The sequence below is a fragment of the Delphinapterus leucas genome, chromosome 1, assembly GCF_059928025.1.
Source record: "Delphinapterus leucas isolate spDelLeu-1000000601 "Yukka" chromosome 1, BTC_Dleu_Yukka2, whole genome shotgun sequence".
Lineage (NCBI taxonomy): Eukaryota > Metazoa > Chordata > Mammalia > Artiodactyla > Monodontidae > Delphinapterus > Delphinapterus leucas.
In genome coordinates this window covers 112,172,672-112,191,948 of record NC_143129.1, presented here as the reverse complement: position 1 = coordinate 112,191,948, position 19,277 = coordinate 112,172,672, and the positions used below count along the sequence as shown (strand labels likewise).

The window sequence follows — 19,277 nt, the reverse complement described above, 5'->3', positions numbered from 1 at the left end:
TCAGTTCCTGGAAGGATACTGCAGCTGCTCCAGGGCCTGGTGGTTGATGGTGTTCATGCTATTGTAGACAAAGATGCTGCTCAGAAGCACGGCCAGGGCAAAGATCCACGAGTCATTCTTGGAGTCACCCTAGAAAGTACATTGCATCAGGGGACTGAGGACACCCCTCCTCATTCTCTCATTCAGTTGTTCATTTACTATAACAGCTGTCCTGTAACTCAATAGTAAGGCAAATAACATAAATTTTCAAGACAGTGCTAAATGCAAATCTTTCTGGTGTTGACACTGACACCTCTCAGGGCCTCGGTTTCATTAGCTGTTAACAGAAGGGAGCGACGTGAAATGTGTCAACTGTTTAATGCAGTGCCTGGAACACAGAAGTTATGCAGTAATAAGTGGGCATGATTCCTTTGCACTTTTTTTCTTGATCATGGGCTATATTAGGGACTAGTGCTATTCAACTAAATTCATCATCTATTCTTTGTGCATTTAGAAAACAGCAGATACTGCATCTGCTTGTGTGGATATAGAGTTTCATATGAGAGTCCCTGCCCTAGAGAGATGGAGGGGCAGATATACCTGGGAACATTTAAATACATTCAAGATGATAAACCGCCAGGCATGGAACCAAGTATTATAATGTAAAAGACAAAGGGGCAATTCCAAAAAAACAGAAAAAGTACTCTGTGCATTCAGAGCAAGAAGTGAATATGTTTGACAGTGATACGATGGTATTAAGACGAAAATAGCTGGGCTTTAAAGATTTGACAGAATGTGGATTTGTGGAGCTATAGGGATCATGCAGGTAGAAGGACCCACCGAAGCCGATCACAACTGCCAGAAAGTGTGGTCATATAGAGGTATTATAAGGTTACTTTATTTGACTGAAGTAGTGGTTACCCATGTGGTAATAGATGATGAGGCTGAAAATGTGATTCAGGACAAGTCATGAGTGACTTTGGAATAGATTATATATACTACCAAAATACACTACATGTAGTAAGGACAGCAAGTAGTTCCGCTCTATCAGTTTGCAATTTGGTGTGCTTTAGTTCCCTGACAAATGCAGTTAGATAACAAGAAGAAGATTATACAAACTAAAATCTAGTAGGAATCAGTAGACCATCTTGGGCTGACACTGAGGTGATTATTGAATATTTTAAATCTGGATTTTAAAATTCACAATTTCTTGATGCATGCCCCAACCCTTGCCTGCAGTGATGAAAGCCAAAGATTCACTGCTACTACTTTAATTTAGACGCAGATTAATATAAATAAGGAGAAAAGACTGATTGCAAGTAACACTGTGAAGACAAAATACCTACTATTATCCCATTTACATTTTTATGGTGGGTCTAGCTCATGTTTTTATAGAATTCATTGAAGGATTCATCTTCAGAGCCCCGAAACTCAGAATAAAATGTTCCTGGTATAGTGGAAGCTTTTCTGGAGATTTTAAAAATAGTTTATTCACTGAAAACATATTTTCATGATTCCTACCTCTAACCCCATATACCTTAACCTGTAGAGCCAGTGGACTCCATGGATTATAGCTTCTACCAGGATGTCTTCCTGAACCTGAACAGCTGGGGTAAGGTCTCACTTTTTTTGTCCATGGCTCCCTGTACTGATAAGACTGCATATTTCTTATCTTCCCAACTCAGCTCTGGGCCCATACCTCACTCACTGTGATAGAAAAGCCCTGGAATTCAGATGCCCAATAAATATTTGTTAAGTTGTATCTTTCACCCCACTGTTAAAAATAAGGCGATCTATCCCCAATAACGAAAGTATTGATCTTATTAAAGGATAAATTCAAAGTAAGAGATTTTAGCCTCATTATTCTTAATTGGATTTGCAGTTTATAGGAACGTGTTATAAAAGTTGAATTGAGGTGGGAAATTGAGGCGTCAGTGGAGTATCAAGAGCTTATTGGACTCCCCGCCTTACCTTTTCCACATCACCCAGGCCCTCGGTGTCCAGAAGGACCAGGGTGTGGCTCTCCTTGGAGGGGTGGGGCACACACCACATCCAGATGCCCTTAGTTTCAGACCTCACTGTGGAGCCCAGACGGAAACCTGCAAAGAAAGCGGAGGAAGCAGCACACAGTAAGAGCAGACAGTCCAGGCTGCCCAGCGGTTACTTTGGGTAAACTTGTCGGAAAGTGAGTGCCTGTCTCAGAGGAAGGTGCTTCCATTTCAACAAGGACAGAAAATCCAACCTCTGTACACGTTCAGAACCTTCTCAAGAAGCACTTTGTGTCCCCTATTCACCTCCTAATATTAATGGCTCAAACTGTGTCACATTCCAGAAATAATGTTAGCTCTATTAACCTTTCTATATTTATCTGCCACTGAAGAGCTCCCTTCTCCCCCACTTTCTGATGGACTTTTGCCAGTGAGAGGTACCAGCAGGAGATCAGAAGTCAGTCTCCTGTTCCCCTGGCTTCCACCCTGGTGAGCCACAGTGTCCCAGTGTCTCTGTTCCTCTACTTTGGTCACATGTCCTTTCATTTAGCTCCAACCGGTAACTCTGGTCTCTGCCACATTCTGGAATCTACACATTGCCTCTTCACACTACAGGAGTTATAAAGGCTACCTGGCCATTGTTCCTGCCACTCTCTGGCTACTCTGTACCTTCATTGGTTCCCTCTGGCCTGCTGGTGCCCTTGTAATTGTCCCTCCATTAAACATCTTCAGGTATCCTTTAAATGGATTATCTGTGTCCTTTCAGGACGTGGACTGATAGATCAGCTTTTTTAGTTTCTTTTCCTCCACTTCCTCCATGTATTTTCCTCATTTCTGTTCTCCTCTTCAAAAAAGGATGAATTCTTTGTTCACTGACTCACGTGGTGATATAATAGAAGGGAAAGCAGAAAAGACCTGTGAGAACTGTTTGCTTTTCTTTCCAAAGGCTTAAGCCCACAGGGGAAGAGGATATGAGGTATATGCCTTGGAAGCTGCAGGTAATGGATCTTGTCCAACAGTCCAAGATTTTGACCATATGCCATATGCCAATGCTCCCTTCAACTGAGAATGGAAATGGATATGATGAAATACCTAGGGGAGCATTGTTCAGCACGGCTCAGGCCCCTCAATTGCCACATCCTGTGTGTTCTGCTCAGAGGGGGTGTAAGACCTGAGATGATCTGCACTCTTCTACATCGTGATGGTATTTGACTGCTTGCTGATCAATGCAGAAAAATCTGAACTTTCCCAGGTAGAAAAGGCAAGGTGTAACTGGAGCTCATCAGTGCAAGTTATGTGAGGTGAAGAACAGGCAAGAAGTCATCACAAGGAGAGAGAGTAGTGACTTGGTTCTGCTAGCCGACTTTGGGTGCTAACTTTGCTTGTTTTTGTTCTTCCTGTAATATGACTGGGGTGGTGAGTCACAATTCAGGTGTTTTAAAACAAAACTAGGTTAGGTATTTCCTCAGTAAGGGAAATCACCTTCTTGTTACCTGATGTAATCTCAAGTAGAAAAACAAGAATGTTGTTGAAACCCCTTGTATGTATCTTTTTCTTAGAGTTCTCCAATCTTTAATCCCTCCAAAAATGACCCATTTATTAATTTAGGCTGTCAAGGAAAAGTGTCCTCCCTGATTGGTGATCAAGTTCCTCTCAAAGAAAGACAAACATAAAATGTTTTGTTTGAAGCCAATAAGAGATTGCAAAGCAAAAAAAGAGAGAGGGAGAAAGAAAGAAAAGAGAGAGATGGGGGAGAGAGAGATACAGAGAAAGAGATAGTTTGAGGGAGAGAGACAATGAGATATTCCCAAGGATCCTTAGAGTTTAGTGGACTGAGGTTCTACCCACTAATTGTGCTGAGCCGCTGGGCCACAGAGGAAGGCATTAAGAAAGAAATGGTGTGTGGTCTTCTTAGAACTGCCCAACAGGACATAGACGGATTGTCCTAAAAATCAACAAGAAACAAGTCAGGCAACTTGGTAGGAAAAAAAACCCTTTTGAAATAGGAAATGCAAATAGCAAATATGTGATAAGGTGCTTAAGCTTATCTGTAGTGAGGCAAATAACATGCAACTACACAGACACCAGATCACCAAAAGTTAAAAAGTGTTTTTACCAAAATGTTGTAAGGATGTGGATAATTCTAAATTACTGCTAATAAGCATATAAACTGACATAAAGCATAAAAGGCTTTAAATGTTTGATAAAGCTTAAAAGGTTTAAAAAGCTTCAAAGGTTTGATATTATCTAGAAAGGCTGAAGACATAAATACTTCTTGATTCAGCAATTCCACTTCTGGGTATAACATAAGGAAGTTAGTGTACACGTGCACCAGGATATAGATGGAAGAATAATCATGAGGACACCATTTGTTGTTCATAAGCAACAAATGGATGAATAAATTGTGGTATCCTCTGTCAGTTGCAAAGTACAAACGAGTGAAAATAATTGCAGACACATATGACAAGCTAGATGAACCTCATAAACTTCTTATTGAGAATATGAAGCAAGATCCCAATGAATATCAGAATGAAATTCCCTCCATAAATATTAAGGTATTTTTAAGAAATGTTTACATAGATTGTAAAACTATGTTTAAATAGGAAGAGCGAAAGAATGCACCATGAAAATCAAAACATTGGTGAGCTCTAGGGAGGGTGTGAGAGGGTGTGATTTGTGCTTTGGGGTGTTGGTGATGTTTTATTTTTTGATCTGGGTGGTGATTGAACAGATGATCGCTTTTATCAACTTTATTATATGTATATATATTTTTATGCACTCTTCCATATGTTTTAGAGTTCACGTATTACAAAAGACTAGTTAGACAAAGAGAAGGGGTATAGTTTATCAAAGTTTTGCTGTGAAATTAAGCCAAAAAGAATGCATGAGATATGGGATATAGGGATTTTACTGTCTGTTCTTCCTTCCTTCCCTTTTTAAAAATAAGACATGTTGAACAATATTTGTGTGCTGCTTGGAATGACTCTGGTTTAAAGCCAAAGTGAGGAAGGAGAAAGGAAGGGAATAACTGTTAAAGATGAGCCCCTGAGCAGATGGCAATGGATCAGGACGAATGAGGTGGCTGTTTCCATGGGGTTGGGAACACCTGATTACTGGACAAAAGAGTGAACATTGTGGGGAGATGGGTTTGAAGTTATAAATTTGGTGGTGAGAATCTGAAGTTTTCTTCAGTGGGAGGGGTTAGGCTCTTTCTTAACATGACATTAGAGGAGGATGATCCACAGCCTGTGTTATCACTGCTTCCAAGCAAATGGTCTTGAACAACACTAAACGACACTCACCGTGGTTCTGCCCTGCCAGGCGGTTCATCAGGAAGGATTTTCCCGTCCGATACAGCCCTACAATGGCCACCACCACCACAGGCTGAGAAATCTGGTCAAGAATCTTCAGTGCTTTTGGATTTACTGTCAGCTGATTGTTCTGGTTTTCCACCAGGCAGATGGGGTCCATTATGGTGGATCCAGACGCCATGGGAAGCTGTAACCCAGAGGAATGGCTCAGTAAAACACAAGATCCACAAGTTATCTCTCACGACGCACATCAGGCTTCTGCATTTGGAACTTATATATCAATTTTCTATGTTTTGTATGCTTCTAAAAGGTAAGTATTTAGCCTAGTGTGCCAAGGTCTGTACAGATACATTATGTACATCGTCTTATTGGTCCTTACATGAACCCTAAAGCAACCTTATCCATGTGACGTATACAGTGAATAGAATGAGAGAACAAAGCATTGATGATGGAGCCACGAGAACACTAACATTTTGGGGGTACGCAGAGGCAGAATGGAACATGAAGGAGATAAGGAGTGACCAGAGACGATTTCTGGAGTTCCAGAATGATTTGATCTCTCGTTAATTGCACAAACATTTACTGAGAACCTACCATGTGCTGGAGATTGTTTTAGGGGATCAGTATCAAACAGTGAACAAAATGGGTACAAATCCCTGCTTCATGGAGATCTAATCTAGTGGAGAAGACAGATAATATAGAAAGTGGAAAAACAAAATACATGTATGTATATTAGAGGATGGTAAATGATCAGAAGGAAATGAGAGGGAATGGTGTTTAGAGTGTTGGGGGTTGAATTCACATAGAGTTGAATCAGGGAAAAACTTGCCAACAAAGGAAAAATGAATGTGATTGGTGACCTTGATGAGGATAGATGCACTGAATCGGTGGGAACAGGCTGGAAGAGGAGTTACTGTGAGGGAAAGGAGACACAAAGAATGCAGCTCTCCCTCAAACACAACAGGACAGACCTTAAAGGTACCTAACAAAGTTGTGCATGCAAGAATGAATTTATTAACTGAAATTACAGGACATTTCTTATTATTTAAGCTGACAGGGAAGAAAGGCAAGCAACCAGGGTGTTTTAAGGTCTGCCTACATATTTTCCAGTCTCACATCTGGGCCAGGCTCTACTTTAAATGATTTCATCACAATGATTGGGTGTTTCATGATCTCAAGAGACAGACAGCAGTCAGAGAGTTTTAACTGTCCCTTTATTTTCTCAGACAATACTAAGCAACATCCACATGTTCCCATACTTTACTAGCTGTGTGATGAATGGAAAGATTAATTTCTCTGTGCCTCAGATTTCTCTTCTGTAAAATGGTAACCCTAAAAGTAAAATTCAGTGTGTCATTAGGAGGGTTAAATATCTCATAATGCTTACAATGCTCTTAAAATTATGCTGGTACGTAGTAAGTTCTATATAAGTATTGTTTTAAAATTAAGTGTCTCTGAAGACAGAGAGGGTAATTTCTGAATGAAAGTGGAGGATTAACTTTGGCCTGAAACAGTGACACTTCCCTCCCTGGTTGCAAGCAAGTGGGAGGACACAGCCCATGAGGAAGATGAGCAGGTAGGGGAGGACCAGTGATAACAGCTGAGAAGTGATAACACGGATGGAGGGAGAGACAGGCTGGAGGAACTCAGAGCTGCCCTGGGATGTCCAAGTACAGGTTCTGGAGTCCGGCTGCCAGGGTTCAAACCGGAGGGTTTAAGTCACTTATTGTCTGTTGAGACCTTGAAAAAGGAAGTTACCTCCACAGCCTGCATTTTCTCATCAGTTTATAGGTAAAGCAACAATTCTTGCCTGATTCATTACTGTATAGCTGGTAACAGATAGGCTATCAATTATGAAAAAAGAATTTTCCTGGATTCATGTGCTATTTCAATAATCAGCAATTAGGCATTGCGTTATAAAGTGTCAATGAATTCTGTAAGCTGCAAATTGCCAAGAAATATAAGGTACTGTATCTAAAATCTTTTTATTAGAAAAAACATGAATTTATTTAACAGGCTTCCTCTGTACAATTTCTTTTCTTTTTCTATAGTGGATTGGAAGCACAGATAGGGAGTAAAACATGACCTTTTACAACAGTGTTATGTGTTAATTAATAAAGGGAAACCTGGGGAATTCCCTGGCGGTCCAGTGGTTGAGACTCCGAGCTCTCACTGAGGAGGGCGCTGGTTCCATCCCTGGTCAGGGAACTAAGATCCCACAAGCTCGGGCTGTGCCCCACCCATCCCCATCACAAGGAAACCTCACTCACATGGAGTCAGCAGGCCAGAAGGGGGAGGTCTCATGCAGAACTACTGCCTGGAGGTCAGTTACAGGAAGAATTGTCAATTACAGACCCCAGGGGAAAAATCTTCCACTGGAAGGAGTCATCAGTGATAGTCCCCTATAGGAAAAGGTGTACATTGCATCTCCTACAAGAATCGACTACCCGGCAACTCAGTCAATGAGAATCTGTCATCACCCTGAACTCTGACTTTTCTTTACAAACCAACCTTCCCAGCCCCTTCCTTTTCTCTATAAAATAATGTTCTTCTTTGTTGGACTTGCCTATGGCTTTTTCTATAGTTTGCTTGTCCCAAGTTGCAATTCCTCTGCTATTCCCGAATAAACTCACTTTTGCTGGTAAAATAACTGTTTTATTTTTAAGCTGAATAGCTATAAGCAAGAGAAATTGTAGAGCTTATTTCTGAGATTGAATATTGATAAAGCTTTGTGTAAGTCAATGAGTCTACAAAGATTCTTTTTTAATTCAAAGTATACTGAGGTACCAAAACCAGAAGCTTTTAACTTCAAAACTAAACAAGTGGAAAAGAACAGTGCTACTAGATGGCAGAGGCAATCAACAGTTTCCAAAGGTTACTGTTCAGGAGAATTATCTAAAGTGATAGTTAACATACCCCAATCCCTGTATTTTCAGCAAGTACCAGAAATTATTCTGATGCGATTAATGTTTGGGCCACACATGAAAAACAATGATAAACAAACATGATTAGACCTTAACAGTTATTAATCGGGTTTTTTTTGTGAGAGTGAGATTGAATTATTCCGTATAATACAGTTCTGTAGTATTCGGAAAATCAAATGTTAAGACAAAAATAATGCAGGGTCAGTTTAGGATTTAAATTGTCTCTACGTCAAGGACCATCTTTTCCCTGTTTCTCCAGTGCCCAGCGAGGCGCAGTCAGGATGTGTCCGAGGAGGGGAGGAGGGGCTAGAGGAAGGGACCGCACCCAGCCCCCCTGCAAGGGGCCGGGGGTTTGGGCCTTCAATTCTGAAAAGTACTTCAGCCCCCTTTCCTCAGAAGATATAGCATGCACTCCTCCCTCTCCCATGCAGGGCTTTTTGCTGCAGCCCTGCGTAGATGCTCGAGGAGGAGCTGCGCATCCCGGCGACACGCCTGGCAGCCGCCCCGGATCCAAAAGGAGACGCTGAGCTGCCCAAGCAACGCGCCCACCGGAGCGCACACCCTCCGCGCGACGCTGGCCTCCGCGGCCTCCCCTCCTGCAGTGTGGAACCTGCGCTGGGGGATTTATTGTTGTTATTTAATGGAAATGTGCTTGGAAGGTAAAGTTTAGCAGCAAACTTACGTGGCGCGGTTGCGGCCGGGGTCAAGTTAGCTGCTCCGGGTCGCCCCTAGGGTTCCTCCTGCGTCATGGGTTGGGTTTATGAGAAACAGTATCGAAATCGAAAGGACATAAGGACACGGCTTTTTTTTCTTTCTTCCTTTAATGGAAGCAGGAACCGGAATGAAGTCGGGGAAAGACAGGGAGACAGGGATTCCTCCACACTTGGCTGGGTAAACCCAACTTTGTCCCTTCTCCACAGGTGGCTTAGGTGTCCTTGACCCCATGGTGAACGTGGCCCAAATAATAGTAGGATGAAAGAGTTCAACAGACTGTCTCTCAGGGGCGTCTTTGTGAGAGAAGAGGTTTCTTTATTAATTTTTCTTCACTTGAAAAATGTTTCATTTGTTCATTTCCTTTCACTTTCCTTTTTAAAAAAGTGTTGTTTTTTTTTTAACCGCGGTGATTTTTTTTCCTTAGCAAGAAAATTACGTGTGTGTATAAAATCCATGATTTTATAGCCCAGACATATTCACTATTATTTTGTTACAGTTCGTCTTTTCTTTTCTTTTCCTTTCTTTTACTAGGGTGCATCCAGATTTGGGGGTTGGGGGTTGGGGGGAGGACTGTTTATAATTTGAGGGTGGATGCAAATTTGGGGGTTGAGAGTTGATTCAGATTCCTTCCATCCTGTTCTGTATCCTTTAAGGCATTGTACTTACCTACAACTTAAAAACTTGACTGCTGCTGTTAAGGAACCAGGTTCTTTTGCTCGAGGAGCTGCAAACCAAAACACTGAGACGCTGAGGTTTGCAACAGGGAAAAATTTTATTTGTGAGGCAACCCAGTGAAGAGGCAGGAGAACAAGTCTCAGGTCTGCCTCCCAGAAGGAGAGGTGTTTGGAATACTTAGGGGACAAAGAAGCAAGGTGGTCTTAGACCTTGGGGAAAGGTGATCGGAGGTAGGGAAAAGGTGAGGTAATTGGAGTTCTGTGCAGGCTTATCTGAGTTGCATGCTTCTTCATGGGACGCCTGTGCAAATTCAGGGAGATTTGGTTTGAAATAGGTTGGAGAATTTGGGGCTGTGATGACAAAATTCACCTATGGGACAAGCAAGTATATTCTATGCAGACTCTGATCAGCCATATTGGTTTCACCTTGTTTCAGCCAGTTTTGTTGTATTACAAGAGGAGGGATTTTTGATCTGTTCCCTTACCTGCTGTTCTGTAAGATGAGCTCAAGAATTTGTTAGTCACCAGTTTCTGTTACAGGTTTTTAACCCTATGGAGCAGGGTTTCACTACCACATGTATTTCAGACTGTAGTGAGGGGAAGGAAGGACAGGGAGAGTGTAGTCTCAAAGTTCTATGGCCAAGGCTCCCCAAGAGCAAGTGCTTTGACGCATATTCCATATGCAGACTTATCTAGCTTCAAAAGCAGCTAGAAAAGTATAATAATCCTTAGCCAGATTGCCCTAAGCTTATTCTGTAAAGTAGAATGATACCATATTTGAAGGTGCAAAGCATGTTATAATTCTAAAAGTATATGCAACAATATTGGGGACAGATTTTTCTAGAATCTTGAGATGAGACTTGGCAGATTCAAGACAAACCCAAGCTGGGAAAATTAGCGTGACCTCATAATTCCTGAGCCACCGAGAGTGATTTAGGGGGAGATTGAGCACATGACCTAAGGCCAGATAAAGTTAATCCTTTCTCAGTTACCTGGATCCAAGAAATTTCTCTCTTTTTCTGTATCACTCTTGGTCTTCTTCTGACTCTCTTGATCTCCTGTCTTCTGTTTTCATTAGCTTTTTGTTGTTGTCAGTGAGGGTATAAAGACGTGCGTTTCAAGATGAAGACTGTAAGCCCACTTACGTATGTTTGGCTCTGAAACATGATATATATTATTACTTACAAAGGGGTAGAATATATTTGGAGTCTCACTTCCAGCTTCCATGGTTGTAACTGCTTCAGGAAAAATCCAATAATATTGGAAAAGAAAGAATGATTAAAATGGGTTCCTAAACTGAAGGCAGTCACTGAGACTTGATTTAACTGAAATGAAGTGTTTTTCAGTTTCTATTAACTTAACTCCAGAAAAAGTGGTCTAGCATCTTGTTTTAGAAATTGTGCTTATTTGTCACCTAGTGTACTAAGCTTTGGGTGTAGTGAAAATTCTGAGAGGAAGAGTCTCATTTTCACATCCTGCTACTCAGATGTTAGTGAAAGACCACAGCTGTGGATTGACCAGAGTTCTAAGCAGCTCAAACAAAGGCCAAGCATACAATAAACATGGAGTCAAGCAAAAAACAAAACAAACAAAAATACATACCAGTTAAAACTATGCATTATAATGAGATAAGACAAGGAACAGAACCAAAATCAGGGATAAACCTAATGCTGGAACAATCAGACAGGGCGTTTGAAATCGCTATTATTATTATGTTGAAGGATCTAGTGGAAAGGTGAATAACACACATGAACATATGTAAAATTTTTTAAAGAATGGACACTATTAGTAGAGTTAAATGGAAATGCTATAAGATTAAAGCACAGTATCAGCGATTAAGACTTATTTTAATGGAATTAACAGAAAAGATGTGGACAAGTTGGTGGAAAGAATCAGAGAAACTGAGATAGATTGATAACAGTTAACCACATGGAAACACAGAAATAAAGAGAAAACAAATTATAACTGAGTGTTCAATAGCTGAAGACACCTCACAGGACAATGCCAAGAGGTTTATTGAGCACATAATTGAAAAAAATAAAATAGAAGAAGTAAAGAAAGAGGCAGAAAAAATGTTTGAAGAGAAAATGTCCCAGAATTTTCCAAAATTAATAAAAGACAAAAAATGGCAGATCAAAAGCTCATAGAACCCTAAGGAAAACAAATGTAAGATAAATATGGCTATGCACCTCACAGACTAGCAATAAAAAACAAGCATAAAGAGAAAATCTTGAAACAACTGGTGAAACAATAGAAATATTACATACAGAGGAACAAAAACTACGATTGGAAACAAACATTGCTAGAAATTATATAAGCTAGGAGAAAGTGGAATAACATCTCTAAAGTATTGAATGAAAAATGTCCACCAGAATTATTTACACAGTCACAATGTTTTTAAAGTGAATGCAAGATAAAAACTTTTAAAGTATAGCTTTCGAACACTTGTACCTGTTGGTGGGAATGGGAATTGATGCAGCCACTATGGAAAACAGTATGAAAGTTCCTCAGAAGACTAAAAATATAACTACCACAGCAAGGGAGTTCTCTTGGGCCTCATTATAAGGGCATTAAACTCATTCATGATTGTTCCGCATTCATGAACTAATCACTTCCCAAAGGCCTCACCTCCAAACACCAGCACATTGAGCATTAGGTTGTCAACGTATGAATTTTGGGGAGACATACACATTTAGATGGTAGTAGAAAAGTTCTCTAGGGAAACCAAAAGACAACAGGGAGACAAAACCAAAAACAGTAAGGAAATTTTAGTTCCTGACACCACACCTACAACAAGTGGTAAACACAACCTAACCTCTAGACAGATAATGTAAAACCTCACACTAAAGGCATATTTACCTTAGTTCCTTTAAACCTATTAAATCACGACAGCTTTCAAGAAAAAATTATGAGGCAAAAAACATAGTCTAAAGAGACGAATCAAGTATCAGAACCAGACTCAGACATGGCAGAAATTTTGGAATTGTCAGACAGGAAATTTAAAATAACTATGATTAACATGTTAAGAGGTCTAATGGAAAAAGAGGATAATGAAATGAAAGAACAAATGAGTAATATAAGGAGAGAAATGGAAACTCTTAGAATCATAAGGAAATACTAGAAACCAAAAACATGATGACATAATGAACAATGACTTTGATAGGTTCATCAATAGACTGGACATGGTTGGGAAGGACTCAGTGAGTTTGGAGGTGTGTCAGTAGAAACTTCTCAAATTGAAAAGCACATCGTATTCAAATTGCAGAAAATCAAAGACAAAGAGGAAGTCTTGAAAGGAGCCAGAGGAGCCAGAGGGATAGAATGCCTTACTCATAGAGGCACTAGGTAAGAATTACGTCAGACTTTTCTTCTTGCTTGAAAGCATACAAGCAAGAGGAGAATGGAGTGAAATATTTAAAATTTTGAAAGAAAAAGCAACAACAAATTAGAGTTCTGTATCTACTGAAATTATTCTTCAAAATGAAGGAGAAATAAATACTGCATAGTCACAAGTTGGCCTTTCTCTCTTCACTGGCATGGTATCAGAAGAGGCAACGCCACCACCACGTGATAGTAAGGAGATCATCTCCCACTGGAGTCGGGGGGGGGGCACATGGGTCAAAGTAACTAGGCATGCCCACCCTTTATAGACAAGTTGTTATCAGTGGAGGACTAATGGGACCCACTCCCACCCAGCAGTAACAAGGAACCCCTCCATCCAAGGCATCCAGAGAGGCTGAAGTGGGAATTTACACTCACCTCACAGTAATGGCACGGCCATTACTCCTCTTTCTTTGCCAGCAAATAGAATTTGATTTCTTATAAGGGGTCACTGGACAATTTAAAGTCTGCTCTAAAAATAGAGTATTAGCCAAGCTATCAGGAATAAAGGCTTAGATCCTAAAATGACCAGTCATTGTATAAATAGAATGTGAGAACATATTCAACTCTGAATTGAGACAAGTTGGGCAAGGACTCAAGAATTCTTTCCCCCTGCCTTCTCTAACTATCTCAGTCCCTCTGATTAATTTTTGTAAATGATAAGATTTAAATTTTATCTTGTTTATAAATGTAAAATTCTGGTATCCATTTTGGAAAAATACCGGAGACTTTATTTCCTATTAATATAAGTGAAATTAAAAGTAAAAGTAGAGCAAGGCTACTTTGAAGTAGGACTAAAGTTCAGAGTCAGCTCCTTTTTCTCTGACCAAGAAAATCCAGTTATTATCAGGGAACCAAAATTAGTTCCAGGGACAATTGAACCTCACAATTTTTTTGTGTGAAGTAACCAAATTTCCTGCTTAACTTTTTTTTTTATAAATTAATTTCTATTGGAGTATAGCTGCTTTACAAGATTGTGTTAGTTTCTATTGTACATCAAAATGAATCAGCCACGAGCTTCCCTGGTGGCGCAGTGGTTGAGAGTCCGCCTGCCGATGCAGGGGACACGGGTTCGTTACCCGGTCCGGGAGGATCCCACATGCCGCGGAGCGGCTGGGCCCGTGAGCCGTGACCGCTGAGCCTGTGCGTCCGGAGCCTGTGCTCCGCAACGGGAGAGGCCACAGCAGTGAGAGGCCTGCGTACCGGAAAAAAAAAAAAAAAAAAAAATCAGCCATACATATACCTATATCCCCTCCCTTTTGAACATCCTTCCCATTGAGTTCACCACAGTGCCTTAACTAGAGTTCCCTGTGCTATAGATATGTAGTCTTTTGTTATCTATTTTATACATAGTATCAATAGTGTATATATCTCAATCTCCCAATTCCTCCCACCCTCCCTTTCTCCCTTGGTATCCATACATTTGTTCTCTATGTCTGTGTCATTATTTCTGCTTTGCAAACAGGATGATCTATACCATTTTTCTAGATTCCACATATATGCGTCAATACACGATATTACAATACATTCTTGTTTACTATAGGAACGATGCCGTACAGCAGATTCCTAGAATGTATTCCTCTTGCTCACCTGAAACTTTATACTCATTGATTGGTAACTTCCAATTTCCCCCTCCCTATGGTGCATGGCATCTCCATTCTACTCTTTTATTCTATGAATTTGAATATTTTTGATACCTCATATAAGTGAATCATGCAATCATGCAATATTTGCCTCACTGTGACTGGATTATTTCATTTGACTGGACATTTCATAATGTCCTCAAGATTCATTCACGTTGTTCCATATTGCAAAATTTCCTCCTTTTTAAAAAGACTAAATAGCATTCCATTGCATGCATATACCATCTTTATCCACTAATCTGTTTATGGCCATTTAGATATTTCCACAATTGGTTATTGTGAACAGTGCTGCAATGAACATGGGACTGCTGATACCACTTTGATGTCCTTATTTCAACTCTTTCAGGTAAATAATGAGAAGTGGGATTGCTGGATCATATGGTAGCTCTACTTTGAATTTTTTGAAGGTACACCACACTGTTTTCCATAGTGCTGAGACATTTTGTATTCCTGCCAATGGTGTGCAAGAGTTTTCTTTTCTTCACAGTCTCACCAACATTTGTTGTCTTTCGTTTTTTTGATAACAGCCATTTTAACAGGTATAAGGTGGTATTTCATTGTGCTTTTGATTTATGTTTCCCTAATAATTTGTGATGTTGTATATTTTTTCATATACTTGTTGGCCATTTGTACATCTTTGGAGAACTGTCTACTTAAGTTCTTAGGCCATTTTTCTATTGGGTTAGTAGTTTTTTTGCTATTTAGTTGTAAGAGTTCTTATATATTTTGGAGGTTAACCCCTTATCGGTATATTGTTTGGAAATACTTTCTACTATTCTATAGCCTGCCTTTTCACTCTGTTAATTATTTTCTTTACTGTACAGGAGCTTTTTAGTTTGATGTAGTCCCAATTATTTATTTTTGTTTTTGTTGCCTATGATTTTGGTGTCATAGCTATGAAATCTTGCCAAAACCAATGTTGTGAAACTTTATGTTTTGTTTTAGGAGTTTAACAATTACAGGTCTCCCATTTAAATCTTTATTTCACGTTGAATTGATTTTTGTTTATGGTGTAAGAAAAGGGTCGAAATTCATTCTTTTAAATGTGGTTCTCTATGATCTCCAACATCATTTGTGGAAGAGATTATCATTTTCCCATTGTGTATTATTGGCAACCTTGTCAAAGATCACTTGATTGTATATGTGTGGATTTATTTCTGGGCTTTCTGTTTTGTTCCATCGGTCTATATGTTCTCTTCATGCCAGTCCCATACCGTTGTGAACAGTGTAGCTTTGTAATATGTTCTGAAATCAGGAAATGTGATGCAACCAGCTTTGTTCTTCTTTCTTAGGATTGCTGCGGCTATTTGAGGTCTTTTGTGGTTGTATATGAATTGTAGAATTGCTTTTTCTATTTTTGTAAAAAATACTATCAGAATTTTGATAGAGATGACATTGAATCTGTAGATCAGTTTGTTTTGTAAGAATATTTTAACAATATTAATTTTTCCAATCCTTGAACATAGGATGTTTTTGCATTTGTGTCTTGTTTACTTTCTTTTATCAGTATTTTGTAGGTTCCAGTATTCAAGTCTTTCACCTCCTTGGTTAACTGTATTCTTTTTGATGCTATTATAAATGGGATTGGTATTTTAATTTCATTTTCAGGTAATTTATTGTTAGTGCATGGAAATGCAACTGATTTTCTTTCTTTCTTTTTTTTTTTTTTGCAGTACGCAGGCTTCTCAACGCTGTGGCCTCTCCTGTCACAGAGCACAGGCTCCAGACGCGCAGGCCCAGCAGCCACGGCTCATGGGCCCAGCCGTTCCGCGGCATGTGGGATCCTCCCAGACCAGGGCACGAACCTGTGTCCCCTGCATCGGCAGGTGGACTCTCAACCACTGCGCCACCACGGAAGCCCTGCAACTGATTTTTGATGTTGCTTTTGTATTCTGAGACTTAATTCTTGTATTTGTTATATATGGTTTTTTTACTGTTTTCTTTTGAATTTTATTTATTTTTTTGTACAACAGGTTCTTATTACTTATCTATTTTATACATATTAGTGTATATATGTCAATCCCAATCTCCCAGTTCATCCCACCACCACCACCACCACCACCCGCTTTCCTCCCTTGGAGGCCATACATTTGTTCTCTACATCTGTGTCTCTATTTCTACTTTGCAAACTGGTTCATCTGTACCATTTTTCTAGATTCCACAAATATACATTAATATACGATATTTGTTTTTCCCTTTCTGACTTACTTCACTCTGTATGACAGTCTCTAAGCCCATCCACGTCTCTACAAATGACCCAATTTTGTTCCTTTTTATGGCTGAGTAATATTTCATCGTATATATGTACCACATCTTCTTTATCCATTCCTCTGTTGATGGACATTTAGGTTGCTTCCATGACCTGGCTATTGTAAATAGTGCTGCAGTGAACATTGGGGTGCATGTGTCTTTTTGACTTATGGTTTTCTCTGGGTATATGCCCAATAGTGGGATTGCTGGGTCATATGGTAATTCTATTTTTAGTTTTTTAAGGAACCTCTGTACTGTTCTTCATAGTGGCTGTATCAATTTACATTCGCACCATCAGTGCAAGAGGGTTCCCTTTTCTGCACACACTCTCTAGCATTTGTTGTTTGTAGATTTTTTGATGATTACCATTCTAACTGGTGTGAGGTGATACCTCATTGTGGTTTTGATTTGCATTTCTCTAATAATTAGTGATGTTGAGCAGATTTTCATGTGCCTCTTGGTCATCTGTATGTCTTCTTTGGAGAAATGTTGATTTAGGTCTTCTGCCCATTTTTGATTGGGTTGTTTGTTTTTTTTAATATTGAGCTACAAGAGCTGTTTATATATTTTGGAGATTAATCCATTGTCTGTTGATTCATTTGCAAATATTTTCTCCCATTTTGAGGGTTGTCTTTTCGTCTTGTTTATGGTTTCCTTTGCTGTGCAAAAGCTTTTAAGTTCCATTAGCTCCCATTTGTTTATTTCTGTTTTTATTTCCATTTCTCTAGGAGGAGGGTCAAAAAGGATCTTGCTGTGATTTATGTCACAGAGTATTCTTCCTATGTTTTCCTCTAAGAGTTTTATAGTTTCTGGTCTTACATTTAGGTCTTTAATCCATTTTGAGTTTATTTTTGTGTATGGTGTTAGGGAGTGTTCTAATTTCATTCTTTAAAATGTAGCTGTCCAGTTTTCCCAGCACCACTTATTGAAGAGGACTGTCTTTTCTCCTTTGTATATTCTAGCCTAATTGTCATAGATTAGGTGACCATAGGTGCCTGGGTTTTTCTCTGGGCTTTCTATTCTGTTCCATTGATCAGTATTTCTATTTTTGTGCCATATTGTCTTGATTACTGTAGCTTTGTAGTATAGTCTGAAATCAGGGGGTCTGATTCCTCCAGCTCTGTTTTTTTCCCTCAAGATTGCTTTGGCTACTCAGGGTCTTTTGTGTCTCCATACAAATTTTAAAATTTTTTGTACTAGCTCTGTAAAAAATGCCATTGGTAATTTGATCTATCAGGTTTTTTTAATTGAATCTTTAGGGAATTATGTACATAAGATCATTTCATTTGCCAACAGGGACAATTCTACTTCTTCCTTCCCATTTTGGATGCTGTTTATTTTTTTTTCTTGACTAATTGCTCTGAACAGGACTTCTAGTACTATGTTGAGTAGATACGGTGAGAGTGGGTATTCTTGCCTTATTCCTGGGTGTGTGGATAAGTGGGATCTGAGGACAAGATGGAAGAAAGAGGAGAAACTTTGAATCAAATTTGAGAGGGAGATTTTAAAATTTATATCAAGATGAATTTTATTTTATTTTGAAAAAAGGACTATTCATTAATCTGAGAGTGACTAATTAACTAATGACAGGAAAGAATGACCCAATAAAGTAATTTAGAGGAACATATTATAGAAAAAATAAAGTTGTTTTTTGCTTACACAGAACTAGGTACAAAATATTAACCATTTAAAAAGAACAATATATAATTTAAGGAGTGAAAATAAGATATAGCTTAAATTCAAACAAAATAATATGTTAGATGTTATGTGTGTTACAGTGGTATATTTTATACTCCTTTTAAGGTTTTTTTAAGTATGACTTTTGAAAGATAAGAGTAACCTAAGAAATGTTAACAAACTAAAGTGTATGACTTACAAAACAATAGAGGAAAAGTTAAAAAGAATATTGACATATCATGGTAAAACAAGTGAGTGTTTTATGTGATGTACATGACAATATGGTAGAGTTTTTATTATTTCTAATAATAAAAACTCTGGTTCTCCAGAGATCTACCTAGAGGAATCAGTTGACAATAACATGGATGGAAATTGCTCATATTATGAGACTGTAATCTCCAAAGTGGAAGATAGACAACTCTCATTCCCAGACTCTCCATTGGGGAAGCATGTGGTTTATATTCTGTCAAGCAGACACACCTTTGTGAGACTGAGATGGAAATGTGAGCAACCCAAAATGCAACTTTTCATGGGGAGTTTGTTTACTGCAGATATGAAGTTGGAGGCATCCATATACTCAGAGCTGACATTGGTGGAGCTTCTGTCATGTGATCTGAGACTATTATGCCAGGTGGTAATAGATGTGCTGTTTTCTCTTGAGATTACTCTTGAGACAGTAATTATCTAGAGGGATTTTATACACAGAGAAGTTGAACATCCACTCATAAATCTATTT

General features: G+C 39.1%; 1 protein-coding gene across 4 annotated transcripts in view; it reads right to left on the bottom strand.

Moving 5' to 3' along the window:
• The window catches only part of LOC111164047 (guanylate-binding protein 7-like), a 31,429-nt gene extending 22,075 nt beyond the window's left edge, over window positions 1-9,354 (bottom strand). The window contains exons 1-4 of one of the 4 annotated variants that reach the window (XM_089919901.1): window positions 8,885-9,354; window positions 5,270-5,465; window positions 1,951-2,078; window positions 20-129 (exon numbers count right to left, since the gene is read on the bottom strand). In XM_089919901.1, coding sequence (XP_089776027.1) covers window positions 20-129; window positions 1,951-2,078; window positions 5,270-5,459 — 428 coding nt within the window. In that variant the 5' untranslated portion in view covers window positions 5,460-5,465; window positions 8,885-9,354. Of the gene's footprint in view, window positions 1-19; window positions 130-1,950; window positions 2,079-5,269; window positions 5,537-8,884 lie in introns of those variants that run through there. The other 3 variants (XM_022553358.3, XM_089919902.1, XM_089919903.1) reach the window with 3 other exon arrangements.
• Between the last annotated feature and the right edge of the window lie 9,923 nt (window positions 9,355-19,277).